General features: G+C 38.4%; 1 protein-coding gene across 3 annotated transcripts in view; it reads left to right on the forward strand.

Annotated features, from left to right (window-relative positions):
- Window positions 1-20,201, forward strand: part of rock1 (Rho-associated, coiled-coil containing protein kinase 1) — a 46,843-nt gene extending 26,642 nt beyond the window's left edge. Inside the window, exons 8-33 of one of the 3 annotated variants that reach the window (XM_038301575.1) lie at window positions 63-201; window positions 354-445; window positions 1,134-1,293; window positions 2,225-2,297; window positions 2,390-2,478; window positions 2,790-2,838; window positions 3,067-3,202; window positions 3,447-3,538; window positions 4,339-4,585; window positions 4,920-5,026; window positions 5,111-5,261; window positions 8,717-8,877; window positions 9,395-9,579; window positions 10,059-10,128; window positions 10,206-10,309; window positions 10,395-10,560; window positions 10,658-10,751; window positions 11,171-11,259; window positions 11,340-11,531; window positions 11,618-11,783; window positions 15,845-15,915; window positions 16,045-16,133; window positions 16,254-16,332; window positions 16,421-16,682; window positions 17,401-17,608; window positions 17,838-20,201. In XM_038301575.1, coding sequence (XP_038157503.1) covers window positions 63-201; window positions 354-445; window positions 1,134-1,293; window positions 2,225-2,297; window positions 2,390-2,478; window positions 2,790-2,838; window positions 3,067-3,202; window positions 3,447-3,538; window positions 4,339-4,585; window positions 4,920-5,026; window positions 5,111-5,261; window positions 8,717-8,877; window positions 9,395-9,579; window positions 10,059-10,128; window positions 10,206-10,309; window positions 10,395-10,560; window positions 10,658-10,751; window positions 11,171-11,259; window positions 11,340-11,531; window positions 11,618-11,783; window positions 15,845-15,915; window positions 16,045-16,133; window positions 16,254-16,332; window positions 16,421-16,682; window positions 17,401-17,608; window positions 17,838-17,889 — 3,323 coding nt within the window. In that variant the 3' untranslated portion in view covers window positions 17,890-20,201. Of the gene's footprint in view, window positions 1-62; window positions 202-353; window positions 446-1,133; window positions 1,294-2,224; window positions 2,298-2,389; window positions 2,479-2,789; window positions 2,839-3,066; window positions 3,203-3,446; window positions 3,539-4,338; window positions 4,586-4,919; window positions 5,027-5,110; window positions 5,262-8,716; window positions 8,878-9,394; window positions 9,580-10,058; window positions 10,129-10,205; window positions 10,310-10,394; window positions 10,561-10,657; window positions 10,752-11,170; window positions 11,260-11,339; window positions 11,532-11,617; window positions 11,784-13,830; window positions 14,203-15,844; window positions 15,916-16,044; window positions 16,134-16,253; window positions 16,333-16,420; window positions 16,683-17,400; window positions 17,609-17,837 lie in introns of those variants that run through there. The other 2 variants (XM_038301576.1, XM_038301577.1) reach the window with 2 other exon arrangements.
- Window positions 20,202-20,876: the final 675 nt, after the last annotated feature.

The raw sequence follows: 20,876 nt of genomic DNA on the forward strand, positions 1-20,876 counted from the left end.
AAAGCTGTGACTGACCACAGAATAGGCCCTTTTCTAATAACTGTTGTTGGTCTTCTGCACAGGCGATACTCCCTTCTATGCAGACTCATTGGTGGGGACTTATAGTAAAATCATGAACCACAAGAATGCCCTGACCTTCCCAGATGACAGTGACATTTCCAACGATGCCAAGAATCTCATCTGCGCTTTCTTGACTGACAGGTTGGATAAAAACAGAAATCTTTGTTCAGAAATCCACTCAGTAGACCCTACGTGGATAGAATTTGGATAGAAGCATACATTTTCAACGTGAATTGCCTTCCACTGTCATGGAGTCCTTATTCCATCAAATTCTAAACACTTCTCCCCTGCAGGGAAGTTCGGCTCGGCCGGAATGGAGTCGATGAGATTAAGAGGCATCCTTTCTTCAAAAATGACCAGTGGACATGGGAAAACATCAGAGAGAGTACAAATATTTCATGTTTCTTTCCTTTTTATCATCATTTTACAAAATCCTACTTAATTTGGCAGCAGCAGTACTGTTATTTCAATCATCAACCCGTGATCATTTTTTTCCCATTTGACCTAGTGCAGACAGTTGCAGGAAATTCTTGCAGACAAGCCATTCATTCAGTATCCTTTCCAAGACTAAACGTGATTCCTGCTCAGAGAATAATTGGCAAGCTCAGCCTCTTTGAGGCCAAGATGGGGAAGCAGTCCAACTCCAATGTAAATGTGTTGGGAGTGACGCTGCAGTTCTGAGCGATTACAAATGTAGGGTTTAATCCAGTAGCTTCTGGCAGGTCTGTGGTGGCTTTATGTTTGCTGCATTGCAGGGCTGAAGTCAGGACTTAGGTTTTTGCTGCCTCTGTTGATTCTGCCAGTTAACTGTTTTCACTTGGTTTGAAGTTGCCTTTGAAATATAGCTAATGTATCAGTTTGTGCAATGACACTGAAGCTTATTGAAAAAAAAATCTTGATTTTGATTTTAATAACGATGTGCAAATAACTAATGTTCAAACAACATATTACCAAGAATTCCAAGATGACAATTTCTGTTGCTTTTAAATAATAATAGCAAGCTTTGACCTAAGTCTTTTGCCCTATATTTAATTTATGTGCAACTGTTTTTAATTCTGCTCTGTGTTTTGTAGCCGCTGCCCCTGTGGTGCCTGAACTGAGCAGTGACACTGACACCAGTAACTTTGATGATATCGAGGAGGACCGAGGAGAGGAGGAGACCTTCCCCATACCGAAGGCCTTTGTGGGCAATCAGCTCCCTTTTGTCGGCTTTACATATTACAGCACTCAGCAGTAAGTCTGTCAGGCCATCTTAAAACCATCATTTCAACCAGTGCTTAAGCTAAACTTTACTATTATATAAAGACGAAAGAATTACATTGTTGAAATTTTAACCCATCTTTAGAACCTTATCACTCTGAAATCTGTTGGATAAATTTTTAATTTTTCTTTGGATAGGTGAGAAGCTAACATGCTAATGAAGCATGGTGTTTATAAATCGCCTCAGCTGATTTTGATTCAGTCAGGGGCGATTTCAACAAACCAGGACATCTGCAAACCCCCCATACATGAAAGCTTGACACGAAATCTAAAAGATCTGGGGTCTTAATGGAGAATGTAATATATTGATTCAGCCTGCAGAATGAAATAAGATATCCATTTTAAACAGCTAAATTCAACAAAAACTCCCTGGTATACATCGGACTGGTTTGTTTGACCAAAACAACACAGAGGATTTGTTTATTATCCAATAAGAAAAATTCTACTTGAGTTGAATAATACCTTTACAAAACCTCACTTCAGAAAATTTTGAATTAACCCTTTAACTCCCAAAAGGCTTTCAACATTTCCAAACCCAGTGGGTTCAATGGTAGACAGAGGTTTAATGCTCAGCACCATGAGGCAGCAGCTGTACTGTTAGCCTCAATAAACCTGCGGTATTTGGTAGATAACTCAGCCACCTTAATGATTACAAGAAGAAAGGACATCAAAAAATACAATGATTGGTAGAATTAAGTCCTGAATTATAGAAAGCATTTGTTGTCTAATAAATAGGTATATATAATTTAAATACAAAGTCCTGTGTCACATTTTCTTTTTTTTCACCATTTACATGTTTTATGATTATTTCTTAAATAAAATATGGTTACAGTTGCCTTTTAAAAATGTTTACCTAAACTGAAATTCGGAAGAGATTCATAGAGACCTTTTTTGACCCCCCCAGTCATTTGCGTGGTCCTGCTGCCTCAAAGACGAGTGACAAACGTAGCAGTTCAACGAAAGAGGACAAGAGTCACGTGAGTGCATCACACATGGAAGCTAAGAACACAAGATATAAAATGTTTACCAATTTTTTATCCTGCAATAAAACTGGCATTCTTGTTAATAGTTGGAGAACCTGCAAAAACAGATCTACCAACTACAGGAGCAACTCCACATTGAAATGCAACAAAAAGATGAGCTGGAACAGAAATGCAGGTATGGACCAAGTCATTACTCTTTCACAATTTGCATTTACTGAAATGGTTCAAGTAAAAACATATGAAGTATTGTGACTTCATCCCTGCTGAGCTTAGTTGTTTAAAAGAATCCCACAAGCAAATGTTTCTGGTTAAGTTGGGATATTTGAAGGAAGAATGCACAGGGATAAGTTATTCCCTTGGTGTAGATGGATCCCTTACACTCTGGTGGAATGTGACTCTGATTATAAACAGGAAACATTACATACAGCAGTAACCGTGGGTAAGATTTTCAAACTACTTTATATGATATGTTTCTGTTCCCCCTAGGACGTCAAACACAAAGATGGAGAAGATTATGAAGGACTTGGATGAGGAGGTAACTGTTCTTTATAGAAATTTCAAGTAAGCTAAGTAAGCATGAACTGTTTTCAGTGCCGTGTTGACTAAATGTCATAGTTCTTCATTAGCTTTTAGGTTTGACAAAACATCATTACTTCTGAGGAAGTGACGCTAACTAAATGCCTGTTTATCATCTTTGGCTTTGGTTAAGTAAGGATTTGGTTTCCTCTGCATCACAGCGGCCCTCTGTTTTTCCTTGCCACAGGCGAACCTGAGGAAGAGTGTAGAAGCCAGCATGTCTCTGCTGGAAAAAGACAAGATTATGCTGCAGCACAGAGTCACAGAGTATCAAAGAAAAGTTGACCAGGAGGGAGAAAAAAGGCGCAATTTAGAGAATGAAGGTAAAACTAATGAAGTACTGCTGAATTTACAAGTAGGATGTTTGTGTAATCCTCTGGGATCTTTGAAATAGAAGAACCTCTTGGTGCATTTTTGTATCTTTATCACTTTTCTAGTTATTTACATCGAAGCATTTAGCTATGAGATTTCTGGGACATATTTTTTATAACAAAGAAGCTTTAAGGCTATTTTAGAGTTTTTATTTTGTGGATTTAAACATGTAATGTGGCTTTCTTTTCTTTTTAGTGTCAACTTTAAAGGAGCAGCTTGAAGATATGAAGAAGATCAGCCAGAACTCACAGGCCTCAAATGATAAGATTGCCCAACTGCAGAAGCAGGTAGCTCTACACACACACACCCCCCCACACACACACACTGATTGCCTGGGTAAGAACAATGCCCTCAGTCAATCTGCATCAAGACTTTGATTCAAAAAGGACTGGAGCTTTTTTTTCTAGCTGTCTGAGGGTGTAAACCCTCCCAGTCAGTTACAGAAACATATAACCATCCCAGCTTCAGTTCATTTCAAGTGTATCTAATCAGGATGTTCATGTGACAAACCAACACAAAATTATTGTGAAGAAAGGGGATACATAGGTGTCACTTACAGAAAAAATTTGACCCAACAACTATTAGTTGTCTGTTATTTTTATCAACCATTGCAAGAAAGACAGACATAAGAAGGCTAGTTAGAAAGTCTCCACAAACTGTGGAGGAAGAATCTGCAAACGTTTGGAAGGATGTTTCTCTGGTCAAAAGAAATGTTTTTTTGTTATTTGTTTTTCTCATCACGATTAATCAGTTCTTAAATAAATTTTCAGCACACATGGAAAAAAACATCACATAGGCATAAAAGTCCCAGTGCTTTAACCAGTGGCTTAAAAAAATGAATGATAGACTTTGAAGATTTGGTTTTGTAATTTTATGCAGCAAATCCTTTTTCTTTCACTTCAAGAGTGCTTAATAGGTGTTCTGAATACATTGCAGTCACTGAATACTTTAGGATTGCAGCTAACTTTGCTTGTTGATTCTTTAATGAAGCAACCAGCTAAAGCAACACTGATGATACTTTTCGCACTCTACTGCTTGAGCACAATTACTAAAACTTTGTTGTTTTTTCTCTTATTGTTACTAAAAGCTGGAGGAGGCAAACGACTTGCTGCGTGCAGAGTCAGACACAGCAGCAAGACTGAGGAAGAGCCACACAGAAATGGCAAAGTCGATGAGCCAACTGGAGACTATGAACCGTGAGCTGCAGGAGAGGAGCCGGGCGGGAGACGGAGAGAAGGCACAGCTGGAGAAGGAGCTCCTGCTACTTCAGAGCACGCTCGAGTCAGAGCGAAGGAACTACAGTCAGGGATCAGAGGAGATGAGGGAACTGCAAGGTGACTTGGTGTTACTCATGCCAGTCTTTAACTTTAGAGAAGGAAAGGCTTAATTTGAGTCCTTCTGAATTCTTTTATCCCAAAATAGCATTCAAATAGATGCTCTGCCTTCAGGGATTTAGCAAATGATTATTTAGGCTGGAAACAATAAGAATATGAAGATTTTCTTATGCCCCCTCCCTCTCATTAACAGAAGTTTAGAATCAGTGTGACATGATTAGTTTGGAATGAAGGGCCTTAAAATGTATAATAAAAGTCAAGCAAACAATTACTTGGGCTGTAAAAAGATTGATTTTACAATTAAATTTGGGGCTGACTTTGTTTTTATATGCAGCGAGATTGGCTGGACTGCAAGAGGACAACAAAAACTTGAAGATCAATCTTTCTAAAGTGGAAGGGGAACGTAAGCATGCCCAAGAAAGGAGCAACTACCTTGAGAAGGTACACACAGATTACACTTGCAGCGAGTATTTCTGATCTAAAGAAGTAGTGTTGATGTTGTCTTCATCTTTGTTCTCACAATAGGAAATGAACGGTTTGGAGATTGACCTGAATTACAAGCTGAAGACCCTCCAGCAGCGCCTGGAGCAGGAGCAGACAGAGCACAGAGTGACCCGGGCACAGCTCACTGACAAATACGAATCTATTGAAGAAGCCAAATCAGCTGTTATGATTGGTATGCCAGCCCTGTGTCGCAGCATGCCCGTCCATCTTCTCTGAGTCTTTTCTTTTTTCAGGGGAGATAGATTTCATATGTTTTGCATCATTTGCTATATTTTAGTAAAAGACTTATTTAAGCCTCAGCTTTTTTTAATGTGATCTAAAGTTAGCTTAAATTCAGTGTTTGGAAGCCACCGAGCATGCTGGGTAACTGCAGGCTGATAAGGATTATTTGGCCGTCAGTCTAACTGATCACCGATATATAATGGGAAATTTTTGGGCAGATTCTTGGATAGGGCTGGGTATGGTTCAAAAATTTTCGGTTCCGGTACCAATACCGATACCTTCACTTCGATACCGGTTCCTGAACGATACTTTTTTCGATACCAGTTTTATAATATCATTCGAAAAAAAAGAAAATTACACAACATAAAAAAGTACAAATCTTGAGTTTTATTTTAAGCTCTGATTTTTCCATTTACATTTTTCCTCTTACATAAAAAAAAAAATTTCAGTGTCTAACTGTTACATTGTGAGGACCTTTTTACTTAGCAGTTTTCCTTTAGAAAAATGACCATGTCTGACAAACAAGCCCGTTGAATGGGATCCTACTGACAGCGCACCGCTGGTATGTGGGGGTCTGAGCAGCTCCGACAGAAATATTGGAAGGCAGGATGAACTGACTGCACTGATTAAGTTTTCAGGTGGATTTTCCCACTTAAAAACATAATAAAACTACTTTATTCCCACTGATCACAGCAAATATAGCTGCAAGGCAAAGAAAGGATAGAGTAGCTCCGCCCAACGCGCGTCAGACACACTTTTGCACCGCGCAGCCAGAGCAGCAAAGCTTCTTCAGCCGCGCGTCAGAAGCTGGTACAAGCAGCAAAAAAGGAAGCAGCAGACGTGATTTTGCTGCTCCTGCTTTGTCCAGTTTGAAAGCGGCATGATTCACTCCGCTCTGGCTTTGCTCTGCCCACTGGCTACTGAGAGGAGGATGGTCGCGCTGGCTGCGGTCCGCTCTTCTTGCAGTCAAACACCGAGAAACTTTCTACTCTTAAATTATTTCCGTGCACGATGTATTGCATTGCGCACTATTAGCATCAGTCTTAATAAAGTCAAGCCACACTTTTGACCGTCGTGGAACCCCTTTAAAATGCCCTTAAAGGGGTTCCACGACGCTCACAACCAGTTCACAACAGATACACATGAACCCTGGCTGTAGGCGTGACCACCTGTGTATTTTTCCTGGATGACGCAATCACGTTAAGTGTTACAGCCAATCACCGAAACTTGGTACCGAAAGACGAGGCGTGTTTCGATACTCTGTAGAACCGAAGCATTTCGGTCGGTACCATAAAAGAACCAAAGTTCGATACCCAGCCCTATTCTTGGAACAGATATTGCTTTTTCTTTCTCTATTTGCATCCCAGAAATGACACATCGATAATAAATGTCACGCATGTCTAAATTTAAACAAAAAGATCTATTAAGCAGTCAAACCAAAATCTAACATTTTATAGCTAATGTAAAAGAGTGGCAATGCATGCACCTACATGATCCCAAGGCATAGCTGCTTATTGCACTTATTGTTTAATGCTTGCAACTGTCGGCCAATTCTGACAGCTAGAAATGTCGGCCGGCCGATGTATCCATCTAACTTTATAAGGTGTATGGATGAACCCGTGTACATCTTAAAAGGCAACTTTGGAGTGTTAAGTCAGAAAAGGAAGTCACAGGACAAATTTCATCCTAAAACTGTAAGCTTTGAAATAGAATGTATTTATTGAATCAAAAACAGATGTGCATTTCTACTGCTCAACTGTTTTTTTTTTACCTAATTTAAACTGGTAACTGAGAAATGGACTGGTTATACCTCTCTTTTGGATCAGGTCCATTTTCAATGATACTTGATAGAAAACTTTTTTTTATTTTTGGATCGAAAGTGGTATTAATATCAGATTGATGCACCTCAAATTTCAAATGCTCTAAAATATGATCTGGATTTTCTGGACTTAAAAAAAAGTCCCATGTTAAAAGAGAATGACTCCTGATATGGAGTAATAAGCAACAAGAGGATTAGGAGGCTTAATGCAAATCATTAAAGTTATCAAATTCCTTTTGGGAACATTGCTAATAGAGAATTCACTCTTCTTGATAACGGTGAGCCTCATGCAACAACATTTTCATATTCTTGTCGTAAATTTCTCTTAAAAAAGACGTGGGCTTTTACGAACACACCACAACAGATTCATCAAATGTTCTTAACATCAGTAAACAATCGTAAATGACCCTCGTAAACCTGATGCAGTCAACCTGTGTGTGAGTGCTGGTTCCCTAGAAATTTAAATCTGCATAATTACTACCCCAATAATGCTATATATCTGTACATATAAGTGGGAGGGCTATGACTTCCCACTTTCTTCAGAGGGTGTTCATTCATAAAAATGGCACTGAAGATGAAGAAAAAAACTTTACAGGTTCAAAAATCTGCTGACTGGGAGCTGAGCTGCAACATTAAAGGACCAGCGAAAGCTTAGCAGTGAAATAAATCACAATAGCTGTAAATGCTGTGGGCTGCAATGTTATAAAACTAGAACATTAAAATAATATGAAAAGAAAAATAATTTGATACATATGATGTAAATGCTTAATACGATTTCCCAATCACCCATCATGACAACATTCCGCTAAATCTCCTTTTAATACTCACACATACCTGCACTGTACATCTCCAGACCTCGTCTGTCATCCCTTTATCATATTCTCCATCTTTCTCATACATGAACATAAAAATGTTAACGGTGAAACTCAAATTTGACCAATTCAGACAGACCCAAACCACAAACATTCCACATTTGTCAGAACAAAGCCAAGAAGCTGCCATGGAATAAAGTGAATGCAGGTGTTACCGTTAGAGGAGCTTTGCTGAACCCTCCGTCCATTTTCTCTTCCAGATTTTATTGCAATAGTAGCTTGATCTGCACTGTTCTTTGTTTTGATGAAATGACAACAAATTAAACCAGTATCCTCTGGATACCGACATTCCAGCTGCAGGTGTAGCGACCGATAGTTCTGTCATCAGCAAATAAAAATGTAATTTATAGTTTCAGAGTTGCATAATGTCACATAATAAAGTGACAAATGATTCTAAGTAAAACAAATGTAATCATTTAGTAAGAAATTAGGTTTGATTAACAGCTGACTGATTGTGCAAGACTCCTACGTCAAGTCAACAAACGGTGAATGCAACATTTTCTCCTAAATCACTCCATTAAACAGCGAATTTGTGCGTATGAACGGTCCTTGCATGAGGCCCATTATTTTTAAGCATGTATTAGAACTCAGAATAAACTTTCCTTTGATAGATTGTTCCTGGAGTCTTTTTTTATTTTTTATAAGGTCTCCATTTTTCCTGACTACATCTGTTGCTTTAAACATCATTTTGTGTCTGTCCCTGTTTGACTGCAGCTGTTCAGCAGAAGATGGGAGAGGAGACTGGAGCCAGGATAAGGGCAGAAGGCCGGGTGGTGGAGGTTGAGAAGCAGTGCTCAATGTTAGAATTTGACCTGAAGCAGTCGGTGCAGAAAATGGAGCAGTTGATGAAGCAAAAAGAAAGGCTGGAAGACGAGGTTAGTAAACTGCTGATGTTTATGAGATGTTGGATTTATTTAGGCTACCATAAATACAGTGTTGAAGATAATGGGTTTGCTCATTTTTGTTCAGGTCTGGACAAGTTAGATAAAAATATAATCGAGTATTTTCTAATACTCTAACATGGGTTAATTTTTTTTCCATTACTGCAATGGATTTCCTTCAATTAGAAAAAGATTTGTATGAGCGTTGCCATTTAGACTTGTTATTTAATGTATTCGACTGATGTACAACTTAGCAAAGTTGCCATTTATAGAGAGTTTTTCTGGGGTCAGGGAAATGAGGTATTTGAAATTAAGCATACAAGGAAAACAGGAAGAAGGGAAGGACAAAGCCTTGTGTGCTTCCTCCTCTCCTTACGTGCTTTGTCTTTTCCTAGTTTGCCTCCTTTTTGGCAATAATGTAAAAATCAGAAAATATTTTGTGACTTTACAAATTTAAATGTTGCCTTATATCCCTCCAAACCCTCACAACTCTTAAATCTTCATTGATTAGGTGAAAAGTCTGCACATACATCTGGAACAGGAGTCAAATAAGCGAGTCATTGCCCAGAATGACTTGAAGAGCCGCACTCAGGATGTTGACCGCCTACGGTGTTCAGAGAAGCAGCTCAAGCAGGAGATCAACACCGTGCTGGAAAGCAAACGCTCTCTGGAGTTCCAACTGGCACAGCTGACAAAGTAAGTTTAAAAAAAATATGCTTTCTTAGTGGTGCCCCATTAAAAGGTAGACTGAGTGTAAGAATTGTTTGGAAAATAAGTGGCTCAACCAATCTGGCACTTTGATTTACTGTAAAACGAGCTGGCAGCTCTTACTTTTTAACCCTGCTGCATGGGACAGTAAAGCTCTTAGGAGGTTAAGGTGTGAATTGCTTTCAAATTGCCTGTTATTCTCTAATAAGTGCTATTATTCTGGATTAGAACATAAGCATGGCAAAGCTGATCTGAGACAATGTTTACCCAACAGGATTAGGCCAGCTCCATCCACTAATTAGCTAATCCTTAACCCAATGTGTTCTAGTAAATAGCATAATTTTACATGCTTGTTTGTTTTGTTCCTTTTTGATATTTAAGTTTGTGATTTAAACAAAGGTCTTATTTCATTTCAGTTGAAAATAACTATAAATACCAGATAAATTATTCTGGATTTGTTTCAACAGGCAGTACAGAGGCAACGAGGGACAGATGAGGGAACTTCAGGACCAGCTTGAAGCCGAACAGTATTTTTCTGTAAGTGAAATTCCAAGGATCCAAATCCCTCTGCCGTTCTCCAACAAGGTAAAATGCTCATCTGTTTTCTCTTTCAGACACTTTACAAAACTCAGGTTAAGGAATTAAAAGAGGAGATAGAAGAACGGAACAGGCAGTTACAAGAAGCACAGAAGAAGGTGCAGGATTTGATAAGTGATAGGTAAGGGATGAAGTCGTCTCAATGTTAGTGCGGCTTTGATTATCTGGGTTCAAGGGTTTTAAGTTGTTTATTTTGTGCGACGCAGGGATTCATTGTCTGCTCAACTGGATCTGACGGTAACCAAGGCCGAGTCTGAGCAGCTCGCTCGGGCTCTTCAGGAAGAGCAGTACTTCGAACTCAGCCAAGAGAACAAGAAAGCAACAGCTAGGCACAAGCAGGAGTTGGGAGAAAGAGAGGCCACTATTGCACGGGTGAGCTAAACCGAAAAGTCTTTGTTTTAAACTTTATGGTGTGGCTTTTGCCTCAGAAACCCGGAGTGAGATTTTTTTTTATTTTACTTGTTTGCAGCTTGAGGAATCGAATAAAACACTGACCAAAGATGTGGAGACCCTCAGCAAAGATAACACAGAGCTGAGTGAGAAGCTTCGTCTTAAGGAGGAAGGTACGGTCCTTTGCTCAACTGTGTCCCTGCTCCATTGTAATTATGTAATCATGCTTAAGTTGGAACACAGTCTGGAAAAGGCAAGGCAAGTTTATTTATATAGCACAATTCTTTACAAGGACAATTTAAAGCTCTTCAAAGCATGAATTAAACAATAGAAGGAAAATATCACGTTTTGTCTATCTGTTTGTGCTTCCACATCCCAGCAATGAATTATATTTGTTCATCAATCAATCCTTATATCTTCTTTTCACTCCATATTTACATCATGACCACTGCAGAGCTTTCTGCCACAAATGGATTGTTTTAAAATAGCCTTAATACTACAATGAGAACGAAGGCTTCTTTAAAGTTTAGAAGTTTTTAAGTATACTGCATAGAAACCTGAAGCACTAAATACTTCATGCTTTGTCTTTTAGAATATGTCTCACAGAAGGAAGAGATCATGGCTTCAATCAAAGCCAACTATGAGAAGGTGCTCCAAACAGAGCGCACACTGAAGACTCAGGTAAGCATCAGAGGGTCTACAGAATTAATGATCTGATTACTGGCAGAATAATTACTCAGGGTTGGTATCTTTACTTTCAGGCTGTCAACAAGCTGGCAGAGATCATGAATCGTAAAGATATGAAGCTTGACCAGAAGAAGAAAGGCAGCACTGCAGAACTGCGCAAGAAGGAGAAAGAGAACCGCAAGCTTCAGCAAGAACTCAATCAAGAGAAAGAGAAGTTTAACAGCATGGCCATCAAGTACCAGAGGGAGGTCAATGATATGCAGGCGGTGGGTTACAGTCTCCATTACGGAAAACAAATGCTGTGAGTTTTCTTTGAGTTTTAATCCAGAACTCTTGGCTTTGCTGTCTCCAGCAACTTGCAGACGAATTCACACATCGCAATGAGCTGCAGATGCAGTTGGCTAGCAAGGAAAGTGACATTGAGCAGCTCCGCGAGAAGCTGAACGATTTGCAGCAAAGAATGGAGAATTCAAGCATCACCAGCTTGCAGACTGATGAAACGGACAGTAATCCTGCAGGTAGGAGTTTATCTTTGAGAAGTAGGACTCAAATGACTGGGGAATTATACAATTTAAGACTGAACAGTTACATGATTGAATTGTCGTCCTACTTTTTTACCATCTTAAAAATCCATTATAAATTTTTGCATTCAGAGTAGGAACTACGTTAATATATGTCCAAATCAGCTTATTTGCAAACAGTAAATTTACTGTTTTGTTTAACATATACACAAAAGTTAAGAGACGCTAATCTGGTGGCCAGTTTTCGATCTTCAGTTTTTGTACAGCTTTGATGTGCCGGTAAATAAAGTCACGGTTTTTCTTCCCCTGTTATTGCTTTAAGTGGCACAACTTCACTTTTATGATGTGAGAAGTACTTCTTCACTCTAACCTACTAATTTTATCTATCAGGACCAATAGTGCACATAAATCACGTTGTAATGTTTCCAATGTTATTTAGTTGAGCCTGACCACCTTGTCTTGAGCAAATGTAACTTCACTGAAACATTTTCTACATGTCGTGTATTTCTACGTTTTCTTCTCTTTGTTGCAAATCAAATGTAACTTCAACATCTGGAGGAACAGTGTGACGAACTCTTTGAAATCAAGATAAGTTCATTCATTTATGTTAAGATAAAGGGTAAATATTGACCCATCGGCTTAAAGGTATAGTGAAGGATGTTCTTTTAGCGAGTGGATCATCAAAATGATTGGTCCTCCTAAATCATTCCGGCGATATACGAATGTGCTCGTCCCCATTTTCACTTACCGTTGGTGAGACTGACATAGAGGAAAAATTACAAATCTTCTTTTGAAAAGTAAGCTTGTATTAGCCATGCAAACAGCAACTTTTAAACAGAGCGTGCACGAGGACAAATGGGCTTGTGCACGCTCTCGCACAAGATTTATAGGCATTCCCTCTCATGGGCGGGTACAGGTTTGTGCATATGCTTTTTTTTTTTGGTGACGATGGCAAATCTTTTAAAAAAATCATGAAAATCCTCCACTATACCTTTCATTTATTATATCCTGTTGTCCTCCAGTGTAGTGAGTTCTGGCGCCCCCACATGTTTCAATCCAGAACATTGATCACAAAAAGTGGAATCAGTTGATTTGATTGGATATATCAAAACAAATGCAGTGCCTGCCTTTATCATAGAAAAAAAACTTCAATGTGAAGCTGTCACATCTCATATTTATTTAACACACATGGATTAGAGAGGATAAAACTGGGCCACTCTTGTGGCACTCCATCCAGCCTTCTTGTTACCTGCTGAATGTCTTGCACACCTCTCTTTCTAACAGTGTTAATGGTAGAAAGTCATTTCAACAGCTTCTTAAAACTGATCTCCTTCTAGCTTTAAGCCGAATATAATATCGATCTTTCAGTTTCTAGTATGGATTTAAAATATATATAGATTTTTACCTAAAACACTGAGGGAAAATGGGCTACCTCTGCACCGCGACCCTGGCAGATAGCACTGTGCAGCCCTCTTGCTGTGCGGCACAGCGCCATATCTGTAGTTGAGGCCGTCACAGTGGAAGACCTGGACTCACTTAAACCCCAAACATGTATTCCAAAATAACTAAACAATCAATATCATCTGATGAACATATACATCACTTTCATTTTTTTTTTTCTATACTTTTAATTTTGATAGCTGGGAAAAAATATTGCAATACCGTGATATCGTATCATGACCCAGGTATCGAATCGTGTTACCCATGCCAATACTCACCCCTATTCTTCTTAGGAACAGCTTCTATGCAATGATTGTTAGCCTGTGCTGGTGTCCTTAGGATGGTTATGTTCATTGATCACTTTTTAAGGGTTATTGGTGAGGTCTGAACAAGCTGAACACTGAAAATCATCAGATTCTGGTCACCATCCAAGTTGTCTGGCATCTCTTAACTTACGTTTAGCACGCTGCATATCAGGAAGCTCATGCAGCAATTGATTAGTTAGCATAAGCTACTGTGGTTACCAGCATTAAAAGCCTTTGCAAAGCAGATGTACATAATTTTCTCTTGTTAAAACATTCTCTTTTATTTCCCTCTTGTCCAGTTGGTTCTCCTTACTCTTATCTCTGTAACTACTATTCCTTTTCCTCTGTGAGTAACTCGGTAGATGATCCCCTTACCCGTCCTGTGCTGCAGCTGTTGTGTTTCCTTTTTTGTTTTATTTATTTATTTTATCTGATTTCTTCAAATGTTCTGCCTGAGCTTCGGTATCTGTTGAAAGAAATGCAAAACTACAGCTGGAAGGCTGAGAATGAAAACACCTTTAGAAAATGATACTAAACATTGACACTACGGTGACTTGAAGTGAAAACACAATACTACCTTTAGCAGTAGTCGCCCAGTGTCCTATCTCACCGCTGGCATGTTTGTTGTGACACTAGAAACGTACTTGTATTTTAAAACACTGTTCTTTACACTTGTTAAACTCCTTTTATTTATTTTTTCCTATCTCTGTCAGCATGTTCACCAGTGATGATGCTAACCCAAAGATTTCTCTCACTCTGCTCTGTTGCCTAGACAAACCCCTTTCAGTTCACTGATCCTGTGGTTCTAGTTTTTCAGCAGCATGAACCAAACTCCTTTGTTGTTTTATAACAAAAAAATGTAGAAACAGTTGAACTATAACCTGTGATCATGGTGTTTGTGGAAGGACTTGGTGTTTGGAAAATAAGAGTCTAAACGTTCTGCCTGCAGTGCTGACCATAACGTACCAAACAGGGTTCCTATGCAGTCTGGAAAGTCTTCTTCAGCAGTCTAAATGTTTCTCTTCTTCTTTCCTGTCTTATTTTTCTCACCCACCCTCCTTGTACACTTTGTTCTTCCTTCCCTCCTTTTTATATTTTCTTCTTTTCTTATGTCCCACATCCAAGTCTTCTTGTCCTTTCCTGTTTTAATTCTTGTCTTACCTTGTATCCTGTGTTTCAGCCCTCGTTCAGTCTTTGCCTGACTTCCCTTCATGTATCCCTTTATTCCATCCCTCCCTGTGTACTACCACTCTGATTAGATTTGCTAGCTTTCCTTGTCCCTTCTCTTCCTCGTCTGCCTCCTTTTCCCACCCACTGTGCTACTTGTCTTCCTTCTCTTCTCCCTTTTGTTTGGGCTGAAACAAATAACCGGATTAGTGGTGATTAATTGATTATTGAAATAAACGTAGACTAATTTAGTAATCGCATAATCGTTAACTTTAGTATAAAGACTCTAAAATATGCTTTTTGCTGACAGAGCTACCCACTTAGAGCTGTATTTATATAAAAAATTCTAAAAAGAAGTATGAAAACATTTTGCTGTTAAGATAAAAATGTTTTTGTCTGTCATTATGCTCTAACCAGAACTCCTCAAGTGAAGCTTTTTAGTTTCACCTGGTTTAATTTAGAAAAAAAGGATTCTTTACGGAACAATTTGATGTCCGATTTTTAATCAATTAATGGAAAAAATGAACGACAGATTAATCAATTTGCGAAATAATCATTAGCTGCAGCCCTTCTTTCATTTTCCCTTTTTTTTAGTTTATTCTCTTTCCATACATCCTCTTTCCTTTATTCCTTGCATCCTTTTTTATGTTCTAGCTTGTCTTCTTTCTTCCTTGTGTTTCTCTTTAGTTTCTTCTGTCCTCTCTTCCCTCCTTACTTTCCTGTAATGCCTTTTATTCCTTCCATTTTTCCAGATTTTGTAGGTACATTTTTATAGCTTTCCTACTGCACCATAGCTGCCGTACATTCATATTTCTTTTTGTATAAAAAAAAAAAATGGTGTAAAGGATAGAGAACTCTTAATGAAACCCTGTAGGAACCCTGTGTGAATAGAATATAGATGAAAAATGCTGTTAAAAAGCCCCTAACCCTGCTTAATATTCTCTTCCTGCATGGGCTAGCTACAGTCTTTCACCAATTTGATTGCAGTCTCCTTAAACCTTTTTATATTTTTATTTATAGCAGCTTTGTAGTATAACCTTGGTCTCCCCCAACCCCCCAGTTAAGTTAGGATTGCTGCATGGCTTCTCTCTCTGTGCTGCATAAAGTGGACAAATGGTAACCGTTTGCATACGTGTTTCTTTTTAGAATCCAGATTGGAGGGCTGGTTGTCTATTCCAAATCGTACTAATATCAAGCGATATGGATGGAAGAGACAGGTACACCCCTTTGTTTTGTTTTTTCCTACCATCTCATTTGTCTTTTTTAAAACCTGACTCTACTACGAACGTTTTGACCCTTAAATTTGGCACCTGCTCTTTGTGTTTGATGTGTTTGATCATTTGCAGTATGTGGTGGTGAGCAGTAAGAAGATTCTCTTCTACAACGATGAGCAGGAGAAAGAACTGTCTAACCCTTCCATGGTACTTGATATCGAGTAAGTAGTTTGTTATAACTGTGATTTGAGGTTGTTTTTTTTTTCTTTTTGCACAAAAATGTTGTCTGATATCACCACTTCTAATTCAGGTCGAATCTTTATTTATTTATTTTTTTATAGTAAACTGTTTCATGTGAGACCTGTCACCCAAGGGGACGTATACCGCGCAGAAACAGAAGAGATTCCTAGGATATTTCAGGTTAAAATCTTACATCATGATTGCTGGTTTCATTTTTTTCCTGCCCGCTTTCTCATTTACTCAGATTTGTGTACATTTGTCTGTGCAGATTCTATATGCCAATGAAGGAGAGTGCAGAAAGGAGCTTGAGGAAGTTCCTGTCCCTCAGGGCGAAAAGACCAACTGTCTTGCACACAAAGGTCATGAGTTCATCCCCACACTATATCACTTCCCCTCCAACTGTGAGGCCTGCGCCAAGCCCCTGTGGCATGTATTCAAGCCGCCTCCGGCCCTGGAGTGCCGCCGCTGCCACGTGAAGTGCCACAGGGACCACCTTGACAAAAAGGAAGACGTTATTGCTCCTTGCAAAGGTAGGGTAACACTTTTGGTTAAAGGAAATCTAAGGCAGAAAAAAAGGAAAATCTAGACTTAGTTGTCCAAAATCTCGTTAGTTTCTAGGTCTATAGATAAGCATTGAAAAATAAATTCAGCTTTAGTATTTCAAGCCTAAATCTAAACCAACGGGGTTGATGTGTTGTGGTTTACTTTTTAGATGAAATAAAAGGCGTTAATAGAAATTGTCATTATTTTTTCTTCTCCTCTTCTCACATTAGTAAGTAGGGGTGTGGGAAAAACGATTTGGAGATATATTGTGATTTCGACTGCCCAGTATAATATCGATCTTTCAGTTCCTAGTATCGAGTTAAAAAAAATCCAAACATTTTTACCTGAAACAATGAAAGAAAATGGGCTACCTCTGCACCGCCACTAACTGATATAGCTGTGCAGCTCTTTTGCTGTGCGGCACAGCGCCATAACTGTAGTTGAGGCTGTCGCAGTGGAAGAATCAAACCCCAAACAACACGGATACCAAAATAACACTTGCTTTTTTTATCTTTACGCTTAATTTGATGGCTGTGAAAAATATCGCAATTTACAGTGATATTCTAATATTGTGATGTCATATTGTGACCCAAGTATCGTGACTCGTATCCTATCGCAACACCCATGCCAATACTCGCCCCTATTAGTAAGATGTATTTATGGACCTCAGTTTGATTGTTTATCTGCTCCCTTATCTCTTAACAGTAAACTATGATGTCACCTCTGCCCGGGATATGCTCTTACTGGCCGTGACCCAGGAGGAGCAAAAGAAATGGATCGGCCACCTTGGGAAAAAGATCCCAAAGACCCCACCTTCAACATTCTCCAGAGTCTCACCTCGTAGTATGTCCACTCGCTCCGGACCCAACCAGTCCTTCCGCAAAAACCCTAAAAGCAATACAGGAAAACTGAGGTAACTTGACTGTGTAACTTTACATGTTCTTCTTAAACACATCTTAAACACAATTTTACAGATTCAGGATTGAAATAGCTTTAAATCACTGCATAGCATTTTTTTTAGGGGCAGTAAGTAAGGGTGTGCTGCAGACATAGTTTTTTTTTTTTTTCTTTCAATCCCAGCTTGAAGGCTGAGATGTGGTAAAGTCAGTCACATGACCTGCTGTTTGTTTCCTGTGTTGTAGCAGAGCGCAGTCCAGCCTCCATGCAGCAGACACAACATCAAGCACTTGTTGACAGGAACTTCTTCAGAAAGTGTTGATGTTGTATTTTAGATTTTCCCTACTCACCTTCAAACCTTTTGTATTTATTAATAGCGCTACTGGGTCCTTTTTTTAACATGGGACACTTCCTGGTTGGTTGTTTTCCCTTCCTCCTGGGATCTTGACACTGTTTTTTTTTATCTAATTGACACTAAAATGGTTTTGGGCTCATTAACTAACATGATAGAGGTTGGAACGCTCATTGGATTTTTTTCAAATAGCCTTTATTCTCTCCTTTATCTGTCAAACATGGTCCAAATTGAAGCTGGTAATGTAGTTACATTCTCTGTTTGACTGAATACTAACAAATGTAAATGTAAATAGTTTTTTTACTGGTGTGTGTTCTGTCTTTCAGCTAACCATCTGAACCGTTGGGACTTTTTCTGGACTCTAAAACTTTCCCTCTTTTCTCATCAACAAATTGGAAAAAGCCTGTATTATAAAAGAAATGTATTGAAAACACATAAATTGCTAAACTAAAGCCGCTGAGAAACTGCGATTCACGCCACAGCACATTATGGTGGACTGTAAATGGCAGAATCTGCTCCATCTGCCTTTTTCTCCCCCCTTTAAAATGTGTCAAGCTCAACAAACTCGCAGTTCTACATTGTATCCAGAAGATGGCGTAATTCTCTCAAATTAAGAATGGACAACAGATGGAAGGCGTTCTCTGTTTCATGTTTTTTGACGGACATTAATGGAAACTGGAAATGTAGGGCGGGGGTGTATGGACTCCTGCACGTGTGTTTTCATTGTAAGGTACTGTTATACAGGATTTTAGTCCTGCAGTAAAAAGTTGGATCTCAGGGGGTGGAAAGCGGATTTACGAGTGAAGTCATTTCTTTCCCCACCTGACTGATATCTCGGCTAAATTTAACAGTTGTTTCCGACTTTTTAAAAATTGACAAAATGCCTTCATCTAGCTATTGTTGCTGGTCTTTTTGCCTTTTGTGTTTAGTTTCTTTTTGGTTTGTTTATTTGTTTTTGTTTTTTTTACACTTTGCAACTCAGTTATCAGATCTGGAAAAGCGTTTTTTGTTTTTCGGGGGTTAATGAGTATTAGGTGTTTCGAGTATTGAGAGAGCAGCATGCAAGATCATCATTTAAATCTATGCATTATTTTTATTCTAATTATTTTATTGCTCCAAGCCATAAGGAGAACTTGGCTGTAATGGCATATAGGAGTCGTAAAACTTAACGGATTTTGTTTTCTGTTTATTTGGTACATGTCTCTGTAATGTTTTTTTTTTTGTAATGTATTGCCTTATACTGGTTGATGGAGAAATGGCTCAAAAGGAAAACATTAAGTTAACTAATGTAAAACTGCACTGTTTGACTTGAGTGTAAATTATTTGTAGAAGACTAAACAGGTGTAGCATTTGGCCCCACCTTGTGCCTTAACGTTTGGATATTGATTTTACTGCCATATCAGTTCTTTTGTTCTTTCATTTTTTTTTTGCAACATAAGATAAATCTTAACTCTTCCATTGTTTTGTTTTTTTTAAGAAATTGCAACCTGTTTGGTTTTTATCAGAGTTTTTTTTCTGGTTATGAACATCAAAAAAAATATATAAATATATTAAAATACCTCTTCATGGACACAAAGTTCCAAAACTTGGTTCATATGTTAGAAGTTTCATAAAGGGTTTACGCAAAACTAGTCTGTATGAATGATGGACATATTAACAAATAAGTTGTTTTTCCTGTTAAGTTTAATTTTTTCAAAATCCCCCATTCAGAGTGTACATAAAGAAAGGATTATAGCATACCTCCACGGTCTTTAATTTGTAATATTTCTATTTTCTTTTCAGTAAAAAAAAACAAAAAAAAAAAGCACTGGAAATATGATCTCTTGTCTTGGATAATTTGCATGGGTAATTTGCATTGGACCCCGCACTGATGGATATGTCAATAAACATATCATTATCATGTTTTTTTTTTTTGTTTACTTGTATTTATCAGTTTAAATCTAACTTTGATTGAGGTTGTCATAACAATCACTTCAGTTCTGAGTTAAATAAAAAAATTGGTGCAAATAATAGTTGGGTGAACAAAAGCTAAAACCCACTCTACTTTAAATGACAATTTTGAAGGTTATGAAATATTTTAAAGAGAAGATTCCATCTATTTTCAGTCATTTTTAGAAAATAAATAATTTTATATTAACTCAAGAGGGAGATATTGTATGTCTTTATCATAGATTTCATGGTTATGGCTGACAAATGGAAAACCCAAAAAACTAAGTAAAGATTATGAAGAAATAAACAGAAATTTCAGGCTTCTAAATGGTTTTGTTTCTTTGTATTCAAACTTGGGGTCTTGTTTTGCATAGATTGCAACTTTCAACATGGAGGTGATCATCTGCTGGGACTGCTGATGTGTAAAGGAGGCACTAGTTGATGTAGAAGGATTAGAATCATCTGTATTTTGTGGTTTTCTCATCTTTAACACTTAGATATTTATTTTTTTGGTCATTGGACCAGGGTTTACTGCCTTTGACACTGTGGGCAGGCACCATATCCCGGTGGAACATGAAATCAGCTCCTCCATAAAGGCTGTCAGCAGAAGGAAGCATGAAATATTCTATACTATCATGGTTGATGGCTGCACACTTCAAGGAAGACGAACCAACACCATCAGATGACATGGCACCCTAAATATTCAATGAGTGGACGAACCTTCTGTTTTTCTGTACCCTTCCTCCAGACTCAAGGTCTTTAATTTTCCAAACATATTACAAACTTTTCTGTCAAATATTATTTTACACCAGAATGGGAAAAGCTCTGTATGTGTTAAGGCTCCTTGTCCAGCTCCCTTATATTTTTCAATTGCTTTTGGCTGACAATCCTCTCAAGGTTAACCCTGTGGCCGGTGCATCAATACGTACCACGTCTTCTCCTTTCACTGAACAGCTTTGGCTACAGGACTCTGAACGACTTGCTTCAAAGGGCAGTAGCCCCC

The sequence above is a fragment of the Cyprinodon tularosa genome, unplaced genomic scaffold, assembly GCF_016077235.1.
Source record: "Cyprinodon tularosa strain WSP-4 unplaced genomic scaffold, ASM1607723v1 ctg47, whole genome shotgun sequence".
NCBI lineage: Eukaryota > Metazoa > Chordata > Actinopteri > Cyprinodontiformes > Cyprinodontidae > Cyprinodon > Cyprinodon tularosa.